Source organism: Oncorhynchus kisutch, linkage group LG14 (genome assembly GCF_002021735.2).
Source record: "Oncorhynchus kisutch isolate 150728-3 linkage group LG14, Okis_V2, whole genome shotgun sequence".
Taxonomy (NCBI): Eukaryota; Metazoa; Chordata; class Actinopteri; order Salmoniformes; family Salmonidae; genus Oncorhynchus; species Oncorhynchus kisutch.
In genome coordinates, this window is record NC_034187.2 from 11595227 (window position 1) to 11618457 (window position 23231).

A 23231-nucleotide genomic window follows, 5' to 3' on the forward strand; every position below is an offset into this window, starting at 1 on the left:
GTACAGAGTCAATGTGGAGGCTATATACAGGGCGTTCCTGTACAGAGTCAATGTGGAGGCTATATACAGGGCGTTCCTGTACAGAGTCAATGTGGAGGCTATATACAGGGCGTTCCTGTACAGAGTCAATGTGGAGGCTATATACAGGGCGTTCCTGTACAGAGTCAATGTGGAGGCTATATACAGGGCGTTCCTGTACAGAGTCAATGTGGAGGCTATATACAGGGCGTTCCTGTACAGAGTCAATGTGGAGGCTATATACAGGGCGTTCCTGTACAGAGTCAATGTGGAGGCTATATACAGGGCGTTCCTGTACAGAGTCAATGTGGAGGCTATACAGGGCGTTCCTGTACAGAGTCAATGTGGAGGCTATATACAGGGCGTTCCTGTACAGAGTCAATGTGGAGGCTATATACAGGGCGTTCCTGTACAGAGTCAATGTGGAGGCTATATACAGGGCGTTCCTGTACAGAGTCAATGTGGAGGCTATATACAGGGCGTTCCTGTACAGAGTCAATGTGGAGGCTATATACAGGGCGTTCCTGTACAGAGTCAATGTGGAGGCTATATACAGGGCGTTCCTGTACAGAGTCAATGTGGAGGCTATATACAGGGCGTTCCTGTACAGAGTCAATGTGGAGGCTATATACAGGGCGTTCCTGTACAGAGTCAATGTGGAGGCTATATACAGGGCGTTCCTGTACAGAGTCAATGTGGAGGCTATATACAGGGCGTTCCTGTACAGAGTCAATGTGGAGGCTATATACAGGGCGTTCCTGTACAGAGTCAATGTGGAGGCTATATACAGGGCGTTCCTGTACAGAGTCAATGTGGAGGCTATATACAGGGCGTTCCTGTACAGAGTCAATGTGGAGGCTATATACAGGGCGTTCCTGTACAGAGTCAATGTGGAGGCTATATACAGGGCGTTCCTGTACAGAGTCAATGTGGAGGCTATATACAGGGCGTTCCTGTACAGAGTCAATGTGGAGGCTATATACAGGGCGTTCCTGTACAGAGTCAATGTGGAGGCTATATACAGGGCGTTCCTGTACAGAGTCAATGTGGAGGCTATATACAGGGCGTTCCTGTACAGAGTCAATGTGGAGGCTATATACAGGGCGTTCCTGTACAGAGTCAATGTGGAGGCTATATACAGGGCGTTCCTGTACAGAGTCAATGTGGAGGCTATATACAGGGCGTTCCTGTACAGAGTCAATGTGGAGGCTATATACAGGGCGTTCCTGTACAGAGTCAATGTGGAGGCTATATACAGGGCGTTCCTGTACAGAGTCAATGTGGAGGCTATATACAGGGCGTTCCTGTACAGAGTCAATGTGGAGGCTATATACAGGGCGTTCCTGTACAGAGTCAATGTGGAGGCTATATACAGGGCGTTCCTGTACAGAGTCAATGTGGAGGCTATATACAGGGCGTTCCTGTACAGAGTCAATGTGGAGGCTATATACAGGGCGTTCCTGTACAGAGTCAATGTGGAGGCTATATACAGGGCGTTCCTGTACAGAGTCAATGTGGAGGCTATATACAGGGCGTTCCTGTACAGAGTCAATGTGGAGGCTATATACAGGGCGTTCCTGTACAGAGTCAATGTGGAGGCTATATACAGGGCGTTCCTGTACAGAGTCAATGTGGAGGCTATATACAGGCGTTCCTGTACAGAGTCAATGTGGAGGCTATATACAGGGCGTTCCTGTACAGAGTCAATGTGGAGGCTATATACAGGGCGTTCCTGTACAGAGTCAATGTGGAGGCTATATACAGGGCGTTCCTGTACAGAGTCAATGTGGAGGCTATATACAGGGCGTTCCTGTACAGAGTCAATGTGGAGGCTATATACAGGGCGTTCCTGTACAGAGTCAATGTGGAGGCTATATACAGGGCGTTCCTGTACAGAGTCAATGTGGAGGCTATATCAGGGCGTTCCTGTACAGAGTCAATGTGGAGGCTATATACAGGGCGTTCCTGTACAGAGTCAATGTGGAGGCTATATACAGGGCGTTCCTGTACAGAGTCAATGTGGAGGCTATATACAGGGCGTTCCTGTACAGAGTCAATGTGGAGGCTATATACAGGGCGTTCCTGTACAGAGTCAATGTGGAGGCTATATACAGGGCGTTCCTGTACAGAGTCAATGTGGAGGCTATATACAGGGCGTTCCTGTACAGAGTCAATGTGGAGGCTATATACAGGGCGTTCCTGTACAGAGTCAATGTGGAGGCTATATACAGGGCGTTCCTGTACAGAGTCAATGTGGAGGCTATATACAGGGCGTTCCTGTACAGAGTCAATGTGGAGGCTATATACAGGGCGTTCCTGTACAGAGTCAATGTGGAGGCTATATACAGGGCGTTCCTGTACAGAGTCAATGTGGAGGCTATATACAGGGCGTTCCTGTACAGAGTCAATGTGGAGGCTATATACAGGGCGTTCCTGTACAGAGTCAATGTGGAGGCTATATACAGGGCGTTCCTGTACAGAGTCAATGTGGAGGCTATATACAGGGCGTTCCTGTACAGAGTCAATGTGGAGGCTATATACAGGGCGTTCCTGTACAGAGTCAATGTGGAGGCTATATACAGGGCGTTCCTGTACAGAGTCAATGTGGAGGCTATATACAGGGCGTTCCTGTACAGAGTCAATGTGGAGGCTATATACAGGGCGTTCCTGTACAGAGTCAATGTGGAGGCTATATACAGGGCGTTTCCTGTACAGAGTCAATGTGGAGGCTATATACAGGGCGTTCCTGTACAGAGTCAATGTGGAGGCTATATACAGGGCGTTCCTGTACAGAGTCAATGTGGAGGCTATATACAGGGCGTTCCTGTACAGAGTCAATGTGGAGGCTATATACAGGGCGTTCCTGTACAGAGTCAATGTGGAGGCTATATACAGGGCGTTCCTGTACAGAGTCAATGTGGAGGCTATATACAGGGCGTTCCTGTACAGAGTCAATGTGGAGGCTATATACAGGGCGTTCCTGTACAGAGTCAATGTGGAGGCTATATACAGGGCGTTCCTGTACAGAGTCAATGTGGAGGCTATATACAGGGCGTTCCTGTACAGAGTCAATGTGGAGGCTATATACAGGGCGTTCCTGTACAGAGTCAATGTGGAGGCTATATACAGGGCGTTCCTGTACAGAGTCAATGTGGAGGCTATATACAGGGCGTTCCTGTACAGAGTCAATGTGGAGGCTATATACAGGGCGTTCCTGTACAGAGTCAATGTGGAGGCTATATACAGGGCGTTCCTGTACAGAGTCAATGTGGAGGCTATATACAGGGCGTTCCTGTACAGAGTCAATGTGGAGGCTATATACAGGGCGTTCCTGTACAGAGTCAATGTGGAGGCTATATACAGGGCGTTCCTGTACAGAGTCAATGTGGAGGCTATATACAGGGCGTTCCTGTACAGAGTCAATGTGGAGGCTATATACAGGGCGTTCCTGTACAGAGTCAATGTGGAGGCTATATACAGGGCGTTCCTGTACAGAGTCAATGTGGAGGCTATATACAGGGCGTTCCTGTACAGAGTCAATGTGGAGGCTATATACAGGGCGTTCCTGTACAGAGTCAATGTGGAGGCTATATACAGGGCGTTCCTGTACAGAGTCAATGTGGAGGCTATATACAGGGCGTTCCTGTACAGAGTCAATGTGGAGGCTATATACAGGGCGTTCCTGTACAGAGTCAATGTGGAGGCTATATACAGGGCGTTCCTGTACAGAGTCAATGTGGAGGCTATATACAGGGCGTTCCTGTACAGAGTCAATGTGGAGGCTATATACAGGGCGTTCCTGTACAGAGTCAATGTGGAGGCTATATACAGGGCGTTCCTGTACAGAGTCAATGTGGAGGCTATATACAGGGCGTTCCTGTACAGAGTCAATGTGGAGGCTATATACAGGGCGTTCCTGTACAGAGTCAATGTGGAGGCTATATACAGGGCGTTCCTGTACAGAGTCAATGTGGAGGCTATATACAGGGCGTTCCTGTACAGAGTCAATGTGGAGGCTATATACAGGGCGTTCCTGTACAGAGTCAATGTGGAGGCTATATACAGGGCGTTCCTGTACAGAGTCAATGTGGAGGCTATATACAGGGCGTTCCTGTACAGAGTCAATGTGGAGGCTATATACAGGGCGTTCCTGTACAGAGTCAATGTGGAGGCTATATACAGGGCGTTCCTGTACAGAGTCAATGTGGAGGCTATATACAGGGCGTTCCTGTACAGAGTCAATGTGGAGGCTATATACGGCGTTCCTGTACAGAGTCAATGTGGAGGCTATATACAGGGCGTTCCTGTACAGAGTCAATGTGGAGGCTATATACAGGGCGTTCCTGTACAGAGTCAATGTGGAGGCTATATACAGGGCGTTCCTGTACAGAGTCAATGTGGAGGCTATATACAGGGCGTTCCTGTACAGAGTCAATGTGGAGGCTATATACAGGGCGTTCCTGTACAGAGTCAATGTGGAGGCTATATACAGGGCGTTCCTGTACAGAGTCAATGTGGAGGCTATATACAGGGCGTTCCTGTACAGAGTCAATGTGGAGGCTATATACAGGGCGTTCCTGTACAGAGTCAATGTGGAGGCTATATACAGGGCGTTCCTGTACAGAGTCAATGTGGAGGCTATATACAGGGCGTTCTGTACAGAGTCAATGTGGAGGCTATATACAGGGCGTTCCTGTACAGAGTCAATGTGGAGGCTATATACAGGGCGTTCCTGTACAGAGTCAATGTGGAGGCTATATACAGGGCGTTCCTGTACAGAGTCAATGTGGAGGCTATATACAGGGCGTTCCTGTACAGAGTCAATGTGGAGGCTATATACAGGGCGTTCCTGTACAGAGTCAATGTGGAGGCTATATACAGGGCGTTCCTGTACAGAGTCAATGTGGAGGCTATATACAGGGCGTTCCTGTACAGAGTCAATGTGGAGGCTATATACAGGGCGTTCCTGTACAGAGTCAATGTGGAGGCTATATACAGGGCGTTCCTGTACAGAGTCAATGTGGAGGCTATATACAGGGGTTCCTGTACAGAGTCAATGTGGAGGCTATATACAGGGCGTTCCTGTACAGAGTCAATGTGGAGGCTATATACAGGGCGTTCCTGTACAGAGTCAATGTGGAGGCTATATACAGGGCGTTCCTGTACAGAGTCAATGTGGAGGCTATATACAGGGCGTTCCTGTACAGAGTCAATGTGGAGGCTATATACAGGGCGTTCCTGTACAGAGTCAATGTGGAGGCTATATACAGGGCGTTCCTGTACAGAGTCAATGTGGAGGCTATATACAGGGCGTTCCTGTACAGAGTCAATGTGGAGGCTATATACAGGGCGTTCCTGTACAGAGTCAATGTGGAGGCTATATACAGGGCGTTCCTGTACAGAGTCAATGTGGAGGCTATATACAGGGCGTTCCTGTACAGAGTCAATGTGGAGGCTATATACAGGGCGTTCCTGTACAGAGTCAATGTGGAGGCTATATACAGGGCGTTCCTGTACAGAGTCAATGTGGAGGCTATATACAGGGCGTTCCTGTACAGAGTCAATGTGGAGGCTATATACAGGGCGTTCCTGTACAGAGTCAATGTGGAGGCTATATACAGGGCGTTCCTGTACAGAGTCAATGTGGAGGCTATATACAGGGCGTTCCTGTACAGAGTCAATGTGGAGGCTATATACAGGGCGTTCCTGTACAGAGTCAATGTGGAGGCTATATACAGGGCGTTCCTGTACAGAGTCAATGTGGAGGCTATATACAGGGCGTTCCTGTACAGAGTCAATGTGGAGGCTATATACAGGGCGTTCCTGTACAGAGTCAATGTGGAGGCTATATACAGGGCGTTCCTGTACAGAGTCAATGTGGAGGCTATATACAGGGCGTTCCTGTACAGAGTCAATGTGGAGGCTATATACAGGGCGTTCCTGTACAGAGTCAATGTGGAGGCTATATACAGGGCGTTCCTGTACAGAGTCAATGTGGAGGCTATATACAGGGCGTTCCTGTACAGAGTCAATGTGGAGGCTATATACAGGGCGTTCCTGTACAGAGTCAATGTGGAGGCTATATACAGGGCGTTCCTGTACAGAGTCAATGTGGAGGCTATATACAGGGCGTTCCTGTACAGAGTCAATGTACGTGGGCACAGTGCTAACTACACAGTGTGTCTTGCTAGGCCAAGTAATTAGCTACAATATACTTTTATTCAGCAATGTCTTGATTGTGTGCATTGCAGACTTTTTTTGGACAGTGAGTTTTCTTGGTGGGTTTGCCGTTCATAACTTTAGTGAAACACTTGCAAGACACTTGGAAACAAATAGGTTATTGTGTGCAACAGAGTGTTGTGCTTATATTTACGTACGCTCTACCCCCTAGTCCCTATCCCTATACATTACAATATACATTTGCAGCACTTTATAGAACATCTTAAAGGCACTTGATCTAAAAATCACATAGTTGCCATACAAGTAAATCACCATATTTGAATAATGGAGCCAAAAGGACATTGTTCACAAGAGGAAATTATGTCAGAAGAAGCAGCCTTGTTTCCCAGAGTTCTGTCAGAGAAAGCAGCCTTGTTTCCCAGAGTTCTGTCAGAGAAAGCAGCCTTGTTTCCCAGAGTTCTGTCAGAGAAAGCAGCCTTGTTTCCCAGAGTTCTGTCAGAGAAAGCAGCCTTGTTTCCCAGAGTTCTGTCAGAAGAAGCAACCTTGTTTCCCAGAGTTCTGTCAGAGGAAGCAGCCTTGTTTCCAAGAGTTCTGTCAGAGGAAGCAGCCTTGCTTCCCAGAGTTATGTCAGAGGAAGCAACCTTGTTTCCCAGAGTTCTGTCAGAGGAAGCTACCTTGTTTCCCAGAGTTCTGTCAGAGAAAGCAGCCTTGTTTCCAAGAGTTCTGTCAGAGGAAGCTACCTTGTTTCCCAGAGTTCTGTCCCACACAGATAAACAAAGCGCCAGCAACATTTTTTTTTAACTAGAGAGAGGGGCAGGAAGCATGAAAGTTTCCGCTATTGGTACCAACCAGGATACCTTGCACCTTCATGACACTACTGCCACTAATTTATCAGCAGCAGATACTGCCTCCCTCATGCCAGTTCAACCCCAACGGAAATCTTTCTGGTTGGGTAACAGCAGTCTTAAAGGAATCCTGCCCACACAGACTCCTCCTCCCACATATGACAGTGTCATCCACACCTTTCAAGAGGAATGCACCTTATGATGTCACACATGCCACCTGGGAATAAATACAGTACCAGTCAAAAGTTTGGACACACCTACTCATTCAAGGGCTTTTCTTTATTTTTACTATTTATTTACTACATTGTAGAATAATAATGTGAAGTGAAGACATCAAAACTATGAAGTCTTCAAAGTTGTCACCCTTTGCCTTGATGAAGTATTATGGATATGTACCACGCTGCACTTTGGTCCTCTTCACCTTCTTCCACCAATGAAAATCGTTACAGAACTACCCACCACCAAAGGACCAAGCAGCGTGGTGAAAGGGACTCCTGGACAGGTGAGCAGCGCTATCTGAAGTATGAGACAACCTGGGAGGAGATAGAGAGGTGGTCGGTCGACCGAGGGAGAGTGCCGGAGCCCGCCTGGGATTCTCTAGAACAGTGCGAGGAGGGGTACAGGAGAATGGAGTTGGCGACACAAACACGGCTGGCAAGGAAGCCCAAGAGGCAGCCCCCAAAAAAATTTCGGGGGGAGCACACGGGGAGTGTGGCAGAGTCAGGTTGGAGACCTGAGCCAACTCCCTGTGCTTACCGTGGCGGGCATCGTACTGGTCAGGCACCGTGTTATGCGATGGAGCACACGGTGTCTCCAGTACGTGTTCTTAGCCCGGTGCGCTACATCCCAGCCCTCCGCATCTGCCGGGCTAGGGTGAGGATCCAGCCAGGGCGGATGGTGCCAGCCCTGCTCTCCAGACAACCAGATTGTCTCCTCTGGCCAGGATATCCTGCGTCGGCTCTGCGCACTGGGCCTCCCGTGTGTCTGCACAGTCCAGTGCGTCCTGTGCCTGCGTCCTGTGCCTGCGCACTGCACGTGCCGGGCTAAAATCACCATCCAGCCAGGACTAGTTGTGCAGGCCCTTAGTTCGAGACCTCCAGTGCGCCTCCATGGCCCGGTCTATCCTGTGCCTCCTCCAAGGACCAGGCTGTCTCTTCGTCTCCTTCCTCCAGGTTCTCCCTCCTGTCCGGAGCTGCCAGAGCCGCCCGTCAGTCAGGAGCTGCCAGAGCCGCCCGTCAGTCAGGAGCTGCCAGAGCCGCCCGTCAGTCAGGAGCTGCCAGAGCCACCCTTCAGCCAGGCGCTGCCAGAGCCGCTCTTCACTCCGGAACTGCCAAAGTCGCCCTTCACCTGCCAGAATCGCAGCCCCTTAGTCCAGAGGCGCCCTTCAGTCCAGAGGCAACCCTCAGTCCAGGGTCCCCGCTCCAGAGGCGCCACCTAAGTGGGCCAAAGACTGAGGTGGAGTGGGGTGCACGTCCCGCTCCAGAGCCGCCACCGCGGACAGATGCCCACCCAGACCCTCCCTTATGGGTTTAAGTTTTGCACCTTTGGGGGGTGGGGGTGGGGGGGGTACTGTCACGTCCTGACCTTAGTTCCTTTGTTATGTCTCTATTTTAGTTTGGTCAGGGCATGAGTTGGGGTGGGCATTCTATGTTTTGTTCTATGTTTTGTATTTCTGTGTTTGGCCTGGTATGGTTCCCAATCAGAGGCAGCTGTCTTTCATTGTCTCTGATTGAGAACCATACTTAGGTAGCCTTGTCCCACCTGTGTGGTGTGGGTAGTTATTTTCTGGTTAGTGTTTGTTGCACCTGTCAGTACTGTTCGTTTATCGTTTTGTTGTTTTTGTTTGTGTATTTATTTTTGATTAAAAGTATTATGTATATGTACCACGCTGCACTTTGGTCCTCTTCACCTTCTTCCACCAACGATAATCGTTACAACAATGCTATTAAAAACACATGTATGTTTTTGTTGCAAAATTATTTCCTAGGACATAGACATATCTGTTATGGCCAGAAAGCTTAAATTCTTGCTAATCTATCTGCACTGTCCAATTTACAGTAGCTATTGTTTGAGAAGAGTGCACAGTTATGAACTTGAAAATGTATTAATAAACTAATTAGGCACATTTTGGCAGTCTTGATGCAACATTTTGAACAGATATGCAATGGTTCATTGGATCAATCTAAAATGTTGCACATACACTGCTGCCATCTAGTGGCCAAAATCTAAATTATACCTGGGCTGGAATAATACATGATGGCCTTTCTCTTGCATTTCAAAGATGGTGGTACAAAAAAAACACATGTTTTTTTTTGTATTATCTTTTACCAGATCTAATGTGTTATATTCTCCTAAATTAATTTCACATTTCCACAAACCTCAAAGTGTTTCCTTTCAAATGGTATTAATAATATGCATATCCTTGCTTCAGGTCCTGAGCTACAGGAAGTTAGATTTGATTATGTCATTTTAGGCGAAAATTGAAAAAAGTGTCTGATCCTTAAGCGTATAAACACCTCTCCAGGCTCTGTGAGAGCTGATGATCCGCACATCACGACTACAATTAAAAACGACCTGGAACGCGCCCAATGTAACCTACATGGCAACCGGGATTAAAGGAGAGCCAAGCGTCTGCTCAAACAGTTTGACAACGAATGATTTATATATACACTAGATGAAACCAAGGGTCTCTATGTTGAAGCCACCGTACCTTCATCTTGGCACTCCCCCACTGTTGTGAAAAATATTTTGGAAGCTATAGAAATGCATTAATTAATTTCTTCATTCGTTTTTGCCACATGGATTATATTACAGACACATTAATGCATACTTTTAATTTATATTATGTGAGCTATATAAATAAACGCCTTTTCACTGTCAACTGCATTTATTTTCAGTGTAAATATTTGTATATTTGAACATAACAAGGTTCAACAACTGAGACATAAACTGAACAAGTTCCACAGACATGTGACTAACTGAAATGGAATAATGGAATTGAAATGGAATTGAGATTGCCTGCAATGACAACAAGCTCAGTCCGATGATGCTGTGACACACCGCCTCAGTCCATGACGGACACTCTACCTCCAAATCCATCCTGCTCCAGAGTACAGGCCTCGGTGTAACGCTCATTACTTCGATGATAAACGCGAATCCGACCATCACCCCTGGTGAGACAAAACCGCAACTCGTCAGTGAAGAGCACTTTTTGCCAGTCCTGTCTGGTCCAGCGACGGTGGGTTTGTGCCCATAGGCCACGTTGTTGCCATTGATGTCTGGTGAGGACCTGCACTACAACAGGCCTAAAAGCCCTCAGTCCATCCTCTCTCAGCCTATTGCGGACAGTCTGAGCACTGATGGAGAGATTGTGCATTCCTGGTGTAACTCAGGCAGTTGTTGTTGCCATCCTGAACCTGTCCCGCAGGTGTGATGTTCGGATGTACTGATCCTGTGCAGGTGTTGTTACACGTGGTCTGCCACTGCGAGGACGATCCGCTGTCTGTCCTGTCTCCCTGTAGCGCTGTCTTAGGTGTCTCGTGGTACGGACATTACAATTTATTGCCCTGGCCACATCTGCAGTCATCATGCCTCCTTGCAGCATGCCTAAGGCACATTCATGCAGATGAGCAGGGACCCTGGGCATCTTTCTTTTGGTGTTTTTCAGAGTCAGTAGAAAGGCCTCTTTAGTGTCCTATGTTTTCATAACTGTGACCTTAATTGCCTACTGTCTGTAAGCTATTAGTGTATTCACGACCGTTTCACAGGTGCATGTTCATTAATTGTTTATGGTCCATTGAACAAGCATGGGAAACAGTTTTTAAACCCTTTCCAATAAAGATCTGTGAAGTTATTTGGATTTGTACTTTTTTTAAATTATCTTTGAAAGACAGGGTCCTGAAAAAGAGATGAAAACATTTTCCTCTTAAATATAATTTGTAGAGATTACTGTTGTTGCTCTCCCCATTACAACCTAAATACTTAAATATGTGCAATTTTGTTCTTTAATCATTAAACTGACATTTTGTAGAATTCCATTCATTCCAAGCATTTCGCTACACTCGCAATAACATCTGCTAACCTTGTGTATGTGATCAATACAATTTGATTTGATTTGATATGCAGGACTGCTCCTATTGGGGAGTGCCAATATGGCCGACCATTGGGTTCAAAGCCGTCCAATGGCCAACACATGGCAAACGCAATCCAGGGTTTATATACATCATTGTTGGCAACGCGACTGCACCTTATCATTACAAGTATTTGGTGTTCTGCACAGATCAAGGATATGACAGCGACCTTATATTTGATAAAGTGAGTTCTGCACCGTGTGCTCTTTTGTTGTGTGTGTATGTGGCATGTATATGTTGTCAGTTTTGCGATTGAAATTGGTCAGATAAAGAAATACGAAAGAGGGAAATCATCCGTTTTATACAGGTTCCTCGAGATCTCCTCTGATTCCATATCAACGAAGAGCGGTGGATGAGGATGGCTTTTATTTCCATGCATTATCTTAATTCACTGTGATAGCGCGATTTGATTGATCCATTGAGTATCCATCTAATTGTAAATATGGAAAATATAGCCGATGGGTCGCCTACTGAATTTTTATATTTATAATATATATAATATATATGTATACATTATATATATACATATATAAAACGTTCGCTTGCCATAAGTTTTTTTTTGTTTCCGTGAATTCATTGGAATCTACCAGTTTTATTGAATCAGTATCGTGTTAATGACGTAACAGACTGATCTCAGTACCTATGGAGACACGAACGCAAGAGTGTTCGGTTCAGAATGTGCAATGCAGTGTTGCATAAAGATCATGATTCTAGCTTGCCATTCCATTTAATAGCTGAGAACAATATTCATTTCAAGGTTGATGCACTGAATGGACAAGGCAGTGATTTTCCTGTTTAAAGACTTCACCTATTCGATTGAATCTATAGCGTGTGTACAGGCTATTGCTATTATTGGAATAGATACATTGGCATTTACATTTTTTTCTTGACATTGAATAGTCATTAAACTGCATTGCCCCATACTGTAGGTATTTTTTCCTGACACTTGATTGGAATCACATGAAGACATAGGCCTATGTAATGGCCCTGTCATAGGGTACCAATCAGGATAGATATTTCAAGACCTGAGGCCCAAGATGTCTTGGTGTAGTAAACTGAATGCTGTGAAACCTTTCAATTATATATTATTTTCTCTTTTCGGGACATTAGGAATTCTCTTGGTCTTCAGTGCACCATCTGCATGGAAACATGGACACCACCTACAGAGGAGGAATTGTAGTTAACAATGTCCAGGAACTGTGAGGTGAGTAATATGTGGGCAATTGTAGTTTATTTTGTATTCTATTCTACATGTTATATTACCTGGTCATATAAAGCTGAGTAATATTGAGTTATGACTTGACTGTATAGGACGGTTTAATAGGCCTACCTCTTGGAGAAATAACCTAAGCACTTTAGCCTACCTAATGATCTAGAATAAAGTGCATGTATAAAAAACAAACAAAGAATCAAGCAAGTCAGTCAATTAAACTATTTTCATTTATTTTTATTTAAACAGTGAGTCCCATTGAGACCGAGGTCTCCTTTGCAAGCGAATCCTGCATAACAAGACCAGCAGCAATTACACATTAAAAGTTAGAGACACAAATGCTTTAATTAAGAACATAGGAAACCCAAAAAACACACACAAATAAAGGTTACTATGTTCTCCTCCTCTGTTTACCTCCTAGCCTGGTCACTCAGTAAGGATGTTAGCTGCTGTGGAACATGGTCCCATCCTCTGCAGCGACTCCAACATCCTCTGCCTCTCTTGGAAGGGCCGGGTCCCCAAGAGCGAGAAGGACAAGCCGGTGTGCCAGCGGCGCTACTATGAGGAGGGCTGGTTGGCCACAGGGAATGGGAGAGGGGTGGTGGGCGTAACGTTCACATCCAGCCACTGCAGGAGAGACAGGAACACACCTCAGAGAATCAACTTCAACCTGCGAGGACACAACAGTGAGGTGTGTGAGCCGGCTTTGTCATTTATGTGTTTTCAATATCTTATTAGGCAGAGAACTGGGCAACTATTAGAAAATAATTTGACGTGTGTTAGTGTGAAGTATGTATAGTATGTAGATATATATATATATATATATCCAATAATTTGATGTATATATATATATATACATCAAATTATTGTATATATACATATATATATATATATATTCAATATTTTCTCTGAAAACTTTCAATTATTGTGTAGCTTTTGTCAGTTGTTTTTCCCATCAGGACAGTGTAGGCCTATTTCATGTTGAATATTGAACTGTATTCCACATTCACATTCCTAGACAGACCCCTGTGTTGGTGGAGTGTAATAGCAGTTGCATTGTGTTTTCTCTAAAGGTTGTGTTGGTCCGTTGGAATGAGCCCTTTCAGAAGCTGGCCACGTGTGACATGGAGGGAGGCATCTTTGTTTGGATTCAATATGAGGGACGGTGGTCTGTGGAGTTAGTGAATGACCGCGGTGCCCAGGTAAGTTTGTACCTGCCCAGGTAAGTTTGAAGTCATCAGCACACACACATTACCATTGATCATACAAAAGCACATTTCATATGAAATGCACAATCATCATCAGAGTAATATATCAATTGATGGGAAGAATATTAGTTAAAAGTATTTGTGAAAATATCATGTATTGATGTATGTATGTTTACTCTTACCTCTCATCTTTCTCCATCAGGTGAGTGACTTCACATGGTCTCATGACGGCAGCCAGGCCCTGATCGCCTACCGGGATGGGTTTGTCCTGGTGGGCTCGGTCAGCGGACAGAGACACTGGTCCTCAGAGATTAACCTGGAGAGCCAGATCACCTGTGGCATCTGGACACCTGATGACCAACAGGTAAACCGCCTCAATCAATCAATGTATTATTACATGTATTAATAAAGCCCTTATCACACCTAAATAAAACATTGTTACATGTATTACACTTTTACATACAGATACAATTACATCTGATATATTAAATCATCTGTTGGTTTCCAGTCCTGGACTAAAAATAATGTGGGACCCTGTTACACCCTATAATGGAGAATATTTTGTTCTTAGTCAAAGGCTGAATCTACGTCCAGGAAACTGGCTCCATATACGCTTTCTCTCATAAAATCCTTCCTGCCCACTGTACTTCAGGTGTTGTTTGGTACGGCTGATGGTCAGGTGATAGTGATGGACTGCCATGGTCGTATGATCGCCCACGTCCTCCTGCATGAGTCAGATGGCATCGTCGGCATGTCCTGGAACTGTCCCTGTTTCCTGGTGGAGGACAGCACAGAGAGCGACACCGACTCTGATGACAATAACCCACCTCAAGGTAACATATTGTTTTAATGCTAAAACAAAGAAAAAGGGAATACCTGTTTTATACCTCTCTCTAATGTACCGCAAACATTTTGTTTTATTACCACTGCTTTGAACACTATAATTATAATTGTGCACTACGATGGTGACAGTACATTGGTCAGGAGGCTAATGTGTATATTTTTCTCTCCCCTAGTACGTAACCTGAAGCCCCTTCTGACAGTCAGCTTCATATCAGGAGACATCAGTTTGATGAACAACTACGATGACCTCGCTCCTACCGTCATCCGCTCAGGACTCAAAGGTACTGACTTTATCAATCTTCTGTGTGTGAGCCAACCAAATTTCGTAAAGTGAAGCAGTTTGCTGTCGTTAAGAGAAATAATGTAGTGGGGAAACCCACCACTGTGTAATATAAAGATACTGTACAGTATGAACGTGATGTGACTGAAACCTCTCCTCTTCAGATGTAGAGGTCCAGTGGTGCTCGCAGGGGGACCTCCTGGCAGTAGCTGGGATGGAGAGACATGGTGTCCCCGGACTCCCCTCTGACTCTATCATGAGGAACGCCCTGGTCAAGTTCTACAATGTCCAAGGAGAACATATCTACACGTTAGAAACACCTGCCCAGGTGAGCTCCCCTCTGATTTCATCCTCTGAAACGTTAGTGTGATATTTACAAACTTGTAATCTGTTTGCATGGCATAATTTCAACCAGTTTTGCCTTCTGGGTAGGTCCGCTAACACATATAAGTCAAAGTCTATAGGACATCTGAAATCTTCAACCAATAACCACAATGCTAACAGGAGTTAAACTTAATATGAAATGTTGTCTTGCCACACTTCTAAGTCTCGTTCAGTTCAGTGGGCTATGGAGAAAACCAGAAATCAAGGTTCCATACAATGTGAATACAACAGGGCTGACTGGGAACCTGCCTTGTCAACCTTTGCCTTGCAGCGCCCCATCACCACCATCTGCTGGGGCCATAGAGACTCTCGTCTGTTTCTGGCATGTGGCCCGGCGCTGTATGTGGTGCGAGTGGAGCACCGGGTGGCCAGCCTGCAGCTGCTGTGCCAACAGGGCATCGCCAGTGCCCTGCGGGAGGAGAGGGACGTGGGCAAACTCAACATGCCTTCCTTACTCTGCTCCTATGTCACCACCGCCTTCATACCCACCATCAAGGTAGAAGGAGATTAATTCAGTTGGCTACTTTAGGCTATTATCTCAGCTCAAAGACATCTGGACCTGTTCATTTCAAAATCACATCACCCCTTGGTCATAACCCTTTAATGTTTGTAGATCTGTAAGATGCAAGGGATGTGCTGGAAGCTCCATCAATACCCTGATTATAACTATTCAGACTCTAAAACTCTAAAGGGCTAAGGGGCCAAGGGAAGGAGTAGGGGTAGGATGCGAATTGGGAACCAACTGTTAATGCTCTTCTCTTGTTTCTCTAGCCTCCCATTCCTGATCCCAACAACATCCGGGACTTTGTCAGCTACCCCACTGCTGGCAACGAGAGGTTGCACTGCACCATGAAGCGAGCGGAGGACAACCCCGAGGCAGGGGGACCCTGTTACACCCTATACCTGGAACACCTAGGGGGGCTGGTGCCTATCCTCAAAGGCAGACGCATCAGCAAGCTACGCCCAGAGTTCATCATCATGGATCCCAAAACAGACAGCAAAGCAGGTGGGCTTGGCACAGGAAAAGGTATTATAATGAGCTTTTAAAAAATAGATAGTATGTTAGACACAAACAGCTACCCCTACTATTGTTTTTCAGAAGTTCTACAGTTCTGACCTGTTTAGGTTGAATCATAGATCATTTTTTATTTGTTGTTTGTATGTTTGTTTGTTTATTTCAGACGAGGTGTGTGTGAATGCTATGATCTCCTACATGACTGACAGCTGTAACTGTTCCGACTCCAGCGACATTGAGTTGAGTGATGAGTGGGTTGGAAAGAAGTCGCCTAAACTATCCAGAGGAAACAGGTCTCCCAAGCATTCCAGGTATCTTTTATTACAGTGGTCTAGATTCTGCAGGAATGACATTATAAGATTTCTGTTTACCATATTCAACTCTAATCCTAAACATTACTCGTCGCTGATCCATCTAATTCCTAAGCTTAAGCTTCCTAAATATGTCATACCGGTATTTATCATTTGATTTGTTCTAACTTGTTGTAACGACCGTGTTTATTATTTAAAATTTGTCTATTTTGCCCTTATTTGCCATTGGTTTTGTTGTTTTCTGGCGTAGAAGAAACATGGAATCAAGAAAATCTCCCAAGACGTCTAGGACTAGTCAGGAAGGGCTTCGATCGCCAAGGTTACCAACGAAGAAGCCTCTGATTCGTTCTCCCAGTCTGACACGTCGAGAGATGTCCATGGATGGAATCTCTGAGGTATTATCTGAACATGTGTGAAGTGGAAAGTTCATAGTGATTCTATTGGCTGAAACTGCTGTTTTCGCTAGTTTCAATTTTGCCACTTGCACAGCCGGAAGTAAATCAGGTAGCTAGCTAGCTAGCACATACGATATTTGGTTCTGGGTTCTGAGATCATCTTTCATTTGGTTAAAAAAAGTCACCAAATAATCCATCTGCCTTTTTATTTGCCTGGTTTCACAGCATAATTACCTGGCTCAAGTCACGTCCAATATTTGGGGGACTAAGTTCAAAATTGTGGGACTTGCTTCTTTCTTACCTGCTAATCTGGGTGCAGGTAAGATCACTACAATGTGAGAAGAACATTAAATAACACATTGCCCAATTTGATGTGTTTAACTTTTTACGTTTTTACTTTATTTTGACTGCTATTTCCTTCCTGTCATTTTCTGTCAAATTTGACCAAAGACATGTTTCTCTCCATTTCAGTTATCTATAAGACCAGTTTGCTCCATCTACAACCAAGGCAGATGACAATCTACCTTCCAGAGGTGCGGAGAATATCACTTGACTTCATGAGCCTGCCGGTCTTTAACCCAAACGTCTTCAGTGAGGATGAGGATGACTTGCCAGGTATGAATGAAGGAAATAATTGTATTTTTCTGGATTATTGAATACAGGATTTTCAGAATTTGAAATTTGTGTGGATCAATGTGTATGTTGATGTAATTCATAAGAGTCCCTGACTTGTGTTTCAGTAACGGGACCATCTGGAGTGACAGGTGACAACCCTCCATGTACGGTCAACATCCCTATCGCGCCCATCCACAGCCCCGCCCAGGCCATGTCCCCCACTCAGAGCATTGGTTTGGTCCAGTCCCTGCTGGCCAATCAGAACATTCAGCTGGATGTCCTGACCAATCCCACGGCTACGGCTTCAGCAGCAGCAGCAGCAGCAGCAGCAGCAGCAGCAGCAGCGGCCTCAGCCTCTGTTCTGGGGTCTGATCATGGTCAGGATGCTGTGGCAGTACATTACAGTGGGACTCTAGGAAGGTACTCCAACCCAGGACAGGTGATATTTAATGGGCTAGAGATGGGTCCCCTCCTGGCTGGAACATTACCTCCACCTCCGCCTCCACATAACCTCCCCCAACAAACTCACCAACAACGTCCTCAGTCACAACAGACGCACCAACAACAGCAGTCCAAACAACCACAGCAGATACAAACGCAACAGCAGCAGCAACAGCAGAGGATGCAACATCAACAACTACAGCACCAACAACCACAGATTCCACAACATCAACAACTACAGCACCAACAACCACAGATTCCACAACAACATCAACAACTACAGCACCAACAACCACAGATTCCACAACAACATCAACAACTACAACAGCTTCACATACAGCAGATCCAACAGCAGCAGCAGCAACAGACTCAGCAGCACCAAGCACTGCAACAACAGTACCAACAACAACAGGCGGCACTGCAACAGCAACAACAGCAGATCCAACAGCAGCACCAACACTTGCAACAGCAGCAAATCGCTCAGCAGCACCAACAGATGCAACTGCAGCACGAGCAAATGCATCAGCAGCAACAACAAATGCAGCAACAACAACAGCAGATCCGACAGCAGATTATAGAGATGAGGCAGCAACAGCAGCAGTTACAGCAGCAGCATCAGCAGATACAACAGCAACACCAACAGATGCAGAGACAACACCAACAAATGCAGCAGCAACTAAAGCTGCAGATCACCTTGCCCCCTCCGCCTACTGGCTACCCCACCATCTCTTTGCAGCAGTTTCAGGTACCCCACCCCAGTCCAGAGTTGGGACCAGAAAGAGGACAGCAGGGCCATACTCAGAGCCATACGCTGGGCAGGCCAAGTCTACCGCGATCCAGGCCTCCATCATTCATTGATGTAGACAGCATACGGTCTAGACCTCCTTCCTTCCTTGAAGCAGACACATCAAGATCTAGGCCGCCGTCATTCATCGACATAGACACAATACGGACTAGACCTCCTTCTTTCATTGATGTAGATACCGGTACATTGCGATCTAGACCCCCGTCTTTCCTCGATGCGGACTCCTCCCGATCTAGAACTCTTTCATTCATAGACACAGACACACTACGGTCTAGACCTCCTTCCTTCCTTGATGCAGAGACTTCCCTTGAGATCCAGATGAGGAAGGTGAACGCTCCCCCGCCCTACCCAGGAACCGTAGTGTCTGCAGCCACCGCCACAACCTCCACCGCTCCTCAGACCCTCATCACCAACTGTGACAACCCCAACATACTGGTCACAGCAGACCCTTGTCTGAAGAAAGACGAGTTCTCACTCCACCCAGTTGGTCTCCAGTACCAGATGGGATACGAGAGGATCACAACCTTTGACAGCAGTGGGAATGTAGAGGAGGTGTGTCGCCCTCGCAGAAGACTCATACGCAACCAGAACGCCTACGCTGTTCAAGGCATGGGAGGTTCTGCCACACTTAAAGTCACCTCATCGTCTGACAGTAAGAAAATCCATCTTCCTTACAGCTCAGCGACTCTAAGCCGCCTCTCGGTGCCACGATACTCCATACCCAGCGGAGACCCGCCCCCCTACCCAGATCCAGCCAATCAGGTTAACATTAACACGACAACACTTCCTCCTCCCCAACGCATGGACAGTAGTCACATGATTCACGCTACCTTGCGACGTGACAGGCGAGATGGGGAATCCCGCTTGAAGGTGTCCCAGATGGTTGATGCTTCAAGGACTCTACCGTCCAAGTCGAAGATCAACAGTGCTGCCCTAGCGCTCTCTTACCAGCAGAGAGTGCCAACAGCTCTGTATACCTGCACTCAGTGCAGCAGCAACAGCAGCAGCACCAGTGTCAGTGTTAGCGGGGGTGGTAGTAGCAGCAGTGGCATTGCAGGAGGCACTGTAGTGCGACAGGATTTCCCACCAGGAAAAGGTGCTCATCACAGCACCATCATTGTCCACTCCAAAAGCACTTCACCTCTTGCCTCTCAGTCATCGTACAATCTGCTGAGTCCTATTGATAACAGCAGGGATAGGACTGTATACGTGAACTCTGCCTTTACTGAAGACGAGGCATTAAGTCAGCAGTGTCGTCACCTGACTATCGGGGAGGTTAGTTTGACTCTGAAACGTCCTCCGCCATACCAGTGGGACCCAAACACCGCAGAGGAGTTCTGGATACCTCAAGAACAGACTATCTTAGCTCCCCCTCCACCACCAACACACAAACCCCCACCCCCACTCATCTTCAGCAATGCTCAGCACCTGGACATGACGCGGCTGCCTTTCCTACTCTCAACAAAACCCCCCAGCAGCCCAAGCACTGTTACTTTCCCATCGGGTTACCAGATCTCCCTGTCACCTTTCCCTCCAGGGGGAGGTCAGGGTGGACCCCCACTCCAGTCAATGCAGAGCCCTCCACCACCCTGCCCTCCCAACGAAGTAGTTGCCTCAGTTCCCCAGTTCACCCAGCAGGACCCCAACTTGGTCTTGCCACCTGGATACCCTCCCAACCTTGCCAACCTGGCTTGCTGCCCTCTGCCACCGATGTACCCAGGAGCTAGCTCCTGTGCCGGGCTTCAGCTGCAACCTGTTAGCCTGCACCCCTGGAACCCCTACAGCCTACCCATGCAGGACCCCTCAGGCTCTGCCACCTTGCCCAGCAAGTCTCATCAACTGTTAGAGAAGCCAGTCCTCTCCCCATCTCCTCCTACGGTTCCTCCCCCCCCACCTCCTTCACTTCCTCCTCCTCCTCCACCAACCATGCTGCCAAAACCCAAAAGCCCTACAGAGGAGCTGACGGAATCTGCCAGTAGCTTCCAGGAGCCGTCTTCTCTAAATGAAAGCCCTGTTCCAGACCGGCAGGGGACTGACAGGTTCAGCAAGAAGAGCCGTAAACGTCTGGACAGCCGAGCTGAGGAGGCAAACATGACCACCGTCTCAGAAGGAAAATCCAAAAAGGAAGGGCGTGCCCTCTCCGACTTCAACTCCCTCATCTCCAGCCCCAGGCTTGGTGGCAGGGAGAAGAAGAAACCCAAAGGCCAGAGGGAGCAGCTGAACAAAACCAAGAAGCTCAACAGGACAAGTACCACCAGCGAGTTCCAGGACAGTTCCGAGAGTGAGCCCGAGCTCTTCATCAGTGGAGACGAACTGATGAACCAGAGCCAGAGCTCCAAGAAGGGCTGGAAGAGTAAGAGGAGCCTGAGGATGGCCAGTGAACTGGAAGAGATCAAGTGCAGGAAGGCCAATGAGAGAGAGGACCGCGGGCTGGGCAGCCAGGGATTCGTCTACGTCATGGCCAATAAGCAGCCACTCTGGAACGAGGCAACACAGGTCTACCAGCTGGACTTCGGAGGACGGGTCACTCAGGAGTCTGCTAAGAACTTTCAGATCGAGTTGGATGGCAGACAGGTAAGATTTTGCTTTTATTCTTTTCAGAAACCGGGATGATTTGTTAATAACGGCATTGTATATAAGTTAGAATTCTAAAATCAGTGTAGTATTGTTGTTGCTTAAAATACCAACTGTCACATTGACCTCTTTATGGCTTAGCTGAGTCAGTACCCATCGAGCTGCAGGTAGACATTGAGCGATGAAAACAGGCCTTCCTCAAAGCGTTATATCTGTTTTCCAGATTTTTTTCTTTCTTTCTACAGGTGATGCAGTTTGGCAGAATCGATGGGAACGCCTATATCCTGGATTTCCAGTATCCTTTCTCAGCAGTGCAGGCCTTTGCTGTGGCCTTAGCCAATGTTACTCAAAGGCTTAAGTGAGAGACTGCTCCCACCCAACAAGCACCACATATGTGTCATATATATGGATCTGTTCCAACCTGGTGCATAATGACAAAATAATCAGATGATGTTCCTGGGTCCTGTAACAAGGGACTGTCAATTTAGTGCTTTGCAAGGACAACACAGTTTATGGGGCTATGAACAGTGGTGTAGTGGAGGGTAAACGCACGTAAACACAGTTTACGCACCTTCTTTCTTTTGCATGAGCTGAAATATGCATTGAAAGTATAGGGTGCGTTACTTCAGCGTTTACCCACCAATTATTTTTATTTTTTTACAACTACATCACTGGCTATGAAATACACTTTAGTAAGCCTCATATATAAACATTTTAGAAGGTAAGTTGCTCTTACTTACCGTATCTATGCTTCGGATTTAAAAACTGCCCTGTGGAGAAGTGCAATTTTAAAAGACCTGATTAAAGAAAAAGTGCAGTGGTGGACAAAAGTGTTGAAATGATGTATTGTGAGAAAGGAGACCATATTGATTGTGGAAAGACAACAATATGAGTTTGAAGGTATTAAAGTTTATTTAGAAGTTATTTATAACATCACTTCTATGAAGTGATCCTATAGGAATATCCACATTTCCCTAAGTTGTGCCATTATTGACAAGCCATTATGTAAATGTTATTGTATGACCACATACTCCCGTACAACATTAATTGGAACACATTCATAAATAAATTGTGACACCTGTATATTATCAATGTTAGACCTAACTTTCTGCCAATCATCTCTTTTAGTAGACCCTATGAAAAACAAAAATTGAACGCATGTGTAAATCCTTATCAAAAATGTTCAAATGCATGGATCACGTTATCTGGGACAAAGTTTATACAGTAGAAATCTCATCTGCTGCCAGATCGGTCAACTCATGTTAAATCATACAACAACAACAAAAAAAGACAAGCTAACCTCTGGAATTAATGTAACGTTATGGTGTATAAACTTGGTTGGCTCTGTGTTTTAGTCAGTCATTGGTGGTGTTTAAAGATGCTACTTGAACATTGCATTTGAATGTGAAGTGCTTTGCCTCCTTGGAGTTGCTGCTGCTTTTTGATAGAGATTGTCCGCATTAGTGCTAATAGTGTCACATGGTATTGAAGACATCAAAGTTATCATTTTTATATTTTCAGATTTGAATTTGTTTTTGATTGACTGATTAATTTGTGAACATGTTGTTCAGTAATTAACATGTCTGGTGCTGCTTTTTTAAAAAGTATATCTGCAGGTTTATTTGAAAAGGTATTGTAGACAAGTTATGTGATGATTCAACTATTCAATGCTTAGCATTGCTACTCTACTGTGTCATACAGCAAGACTGCAATGCGTATTATACAATAGAGACAGTGTGTGTGGTGTGGTCATTGTGTTATTGTCATCACCACCTAAATTAATATTATTGTATTGCCTAGATGGATTTTTCTTAAATTTTTTTCAATTGTATACAATGATTTTTGTCCAGAATATATATCAGAAGATATATCATTAAAGATAGGTCTAACTGATTTCCAAACACTTAATAAAATGTATAACATTGAAAACACATATCTATGTCTCTTCTGTGTGTGTGTGTGTGTGTGTGTGTGTGT

The 23231-nt window shown here is 45.8% G+C and overlaps 1 protein-coding gene across 2 annotated transcripts; it reads left to right on the forward strand.

Moving 5' to 3' along the window:
• The first annotated feature begins 11253 nt into the window (after positions 1 to 11253).
• tulp4b (TUB like protein 4b) lies at positions 11254 to 23187 on the forward strand. 2 transcript variants are annotated; one of them, XM_031787823.1, is made up of 16 exons: positions 11254 to 11357; positions 12284 to 12377; positions 12805 to 13074; positions 13457 to 13585; positions 13794 to 13955; positions 14244 to 14424; positions 14608 to 14715; positions 14879 to 15042; positions 15370 to 15594; positions 15870 to 16125; positions 16280 to 16424; positions 16675 to 16819; positions 17045 to 17138; positions 17291 to 17434; positions 17560 to 21254; positions 21500 to 23187. In XM_031787823.1, exons 2-16 carry the CDS (start codon positions 12360 to 12362, stop codon positions 21614 to 21616), a joined length of 5853 nt encoding a protein of 1950 aa, XP_031643683.1. In that variant the 5' UTR covers positions 11254 to 11357; positions 12284 to 12359; the 3' UTR covers positions 21617 to 23187. The 2 variants fall into 2 exon arrangements, with proteins under 2 accessions (XP_031643683.1, XP_031643684.1); XM_031787824.1 differs by having other exon boundaries at positions 15870 to 16104.
• Positions 23188 to 23231: the final 44 nt, after the last annotated feature.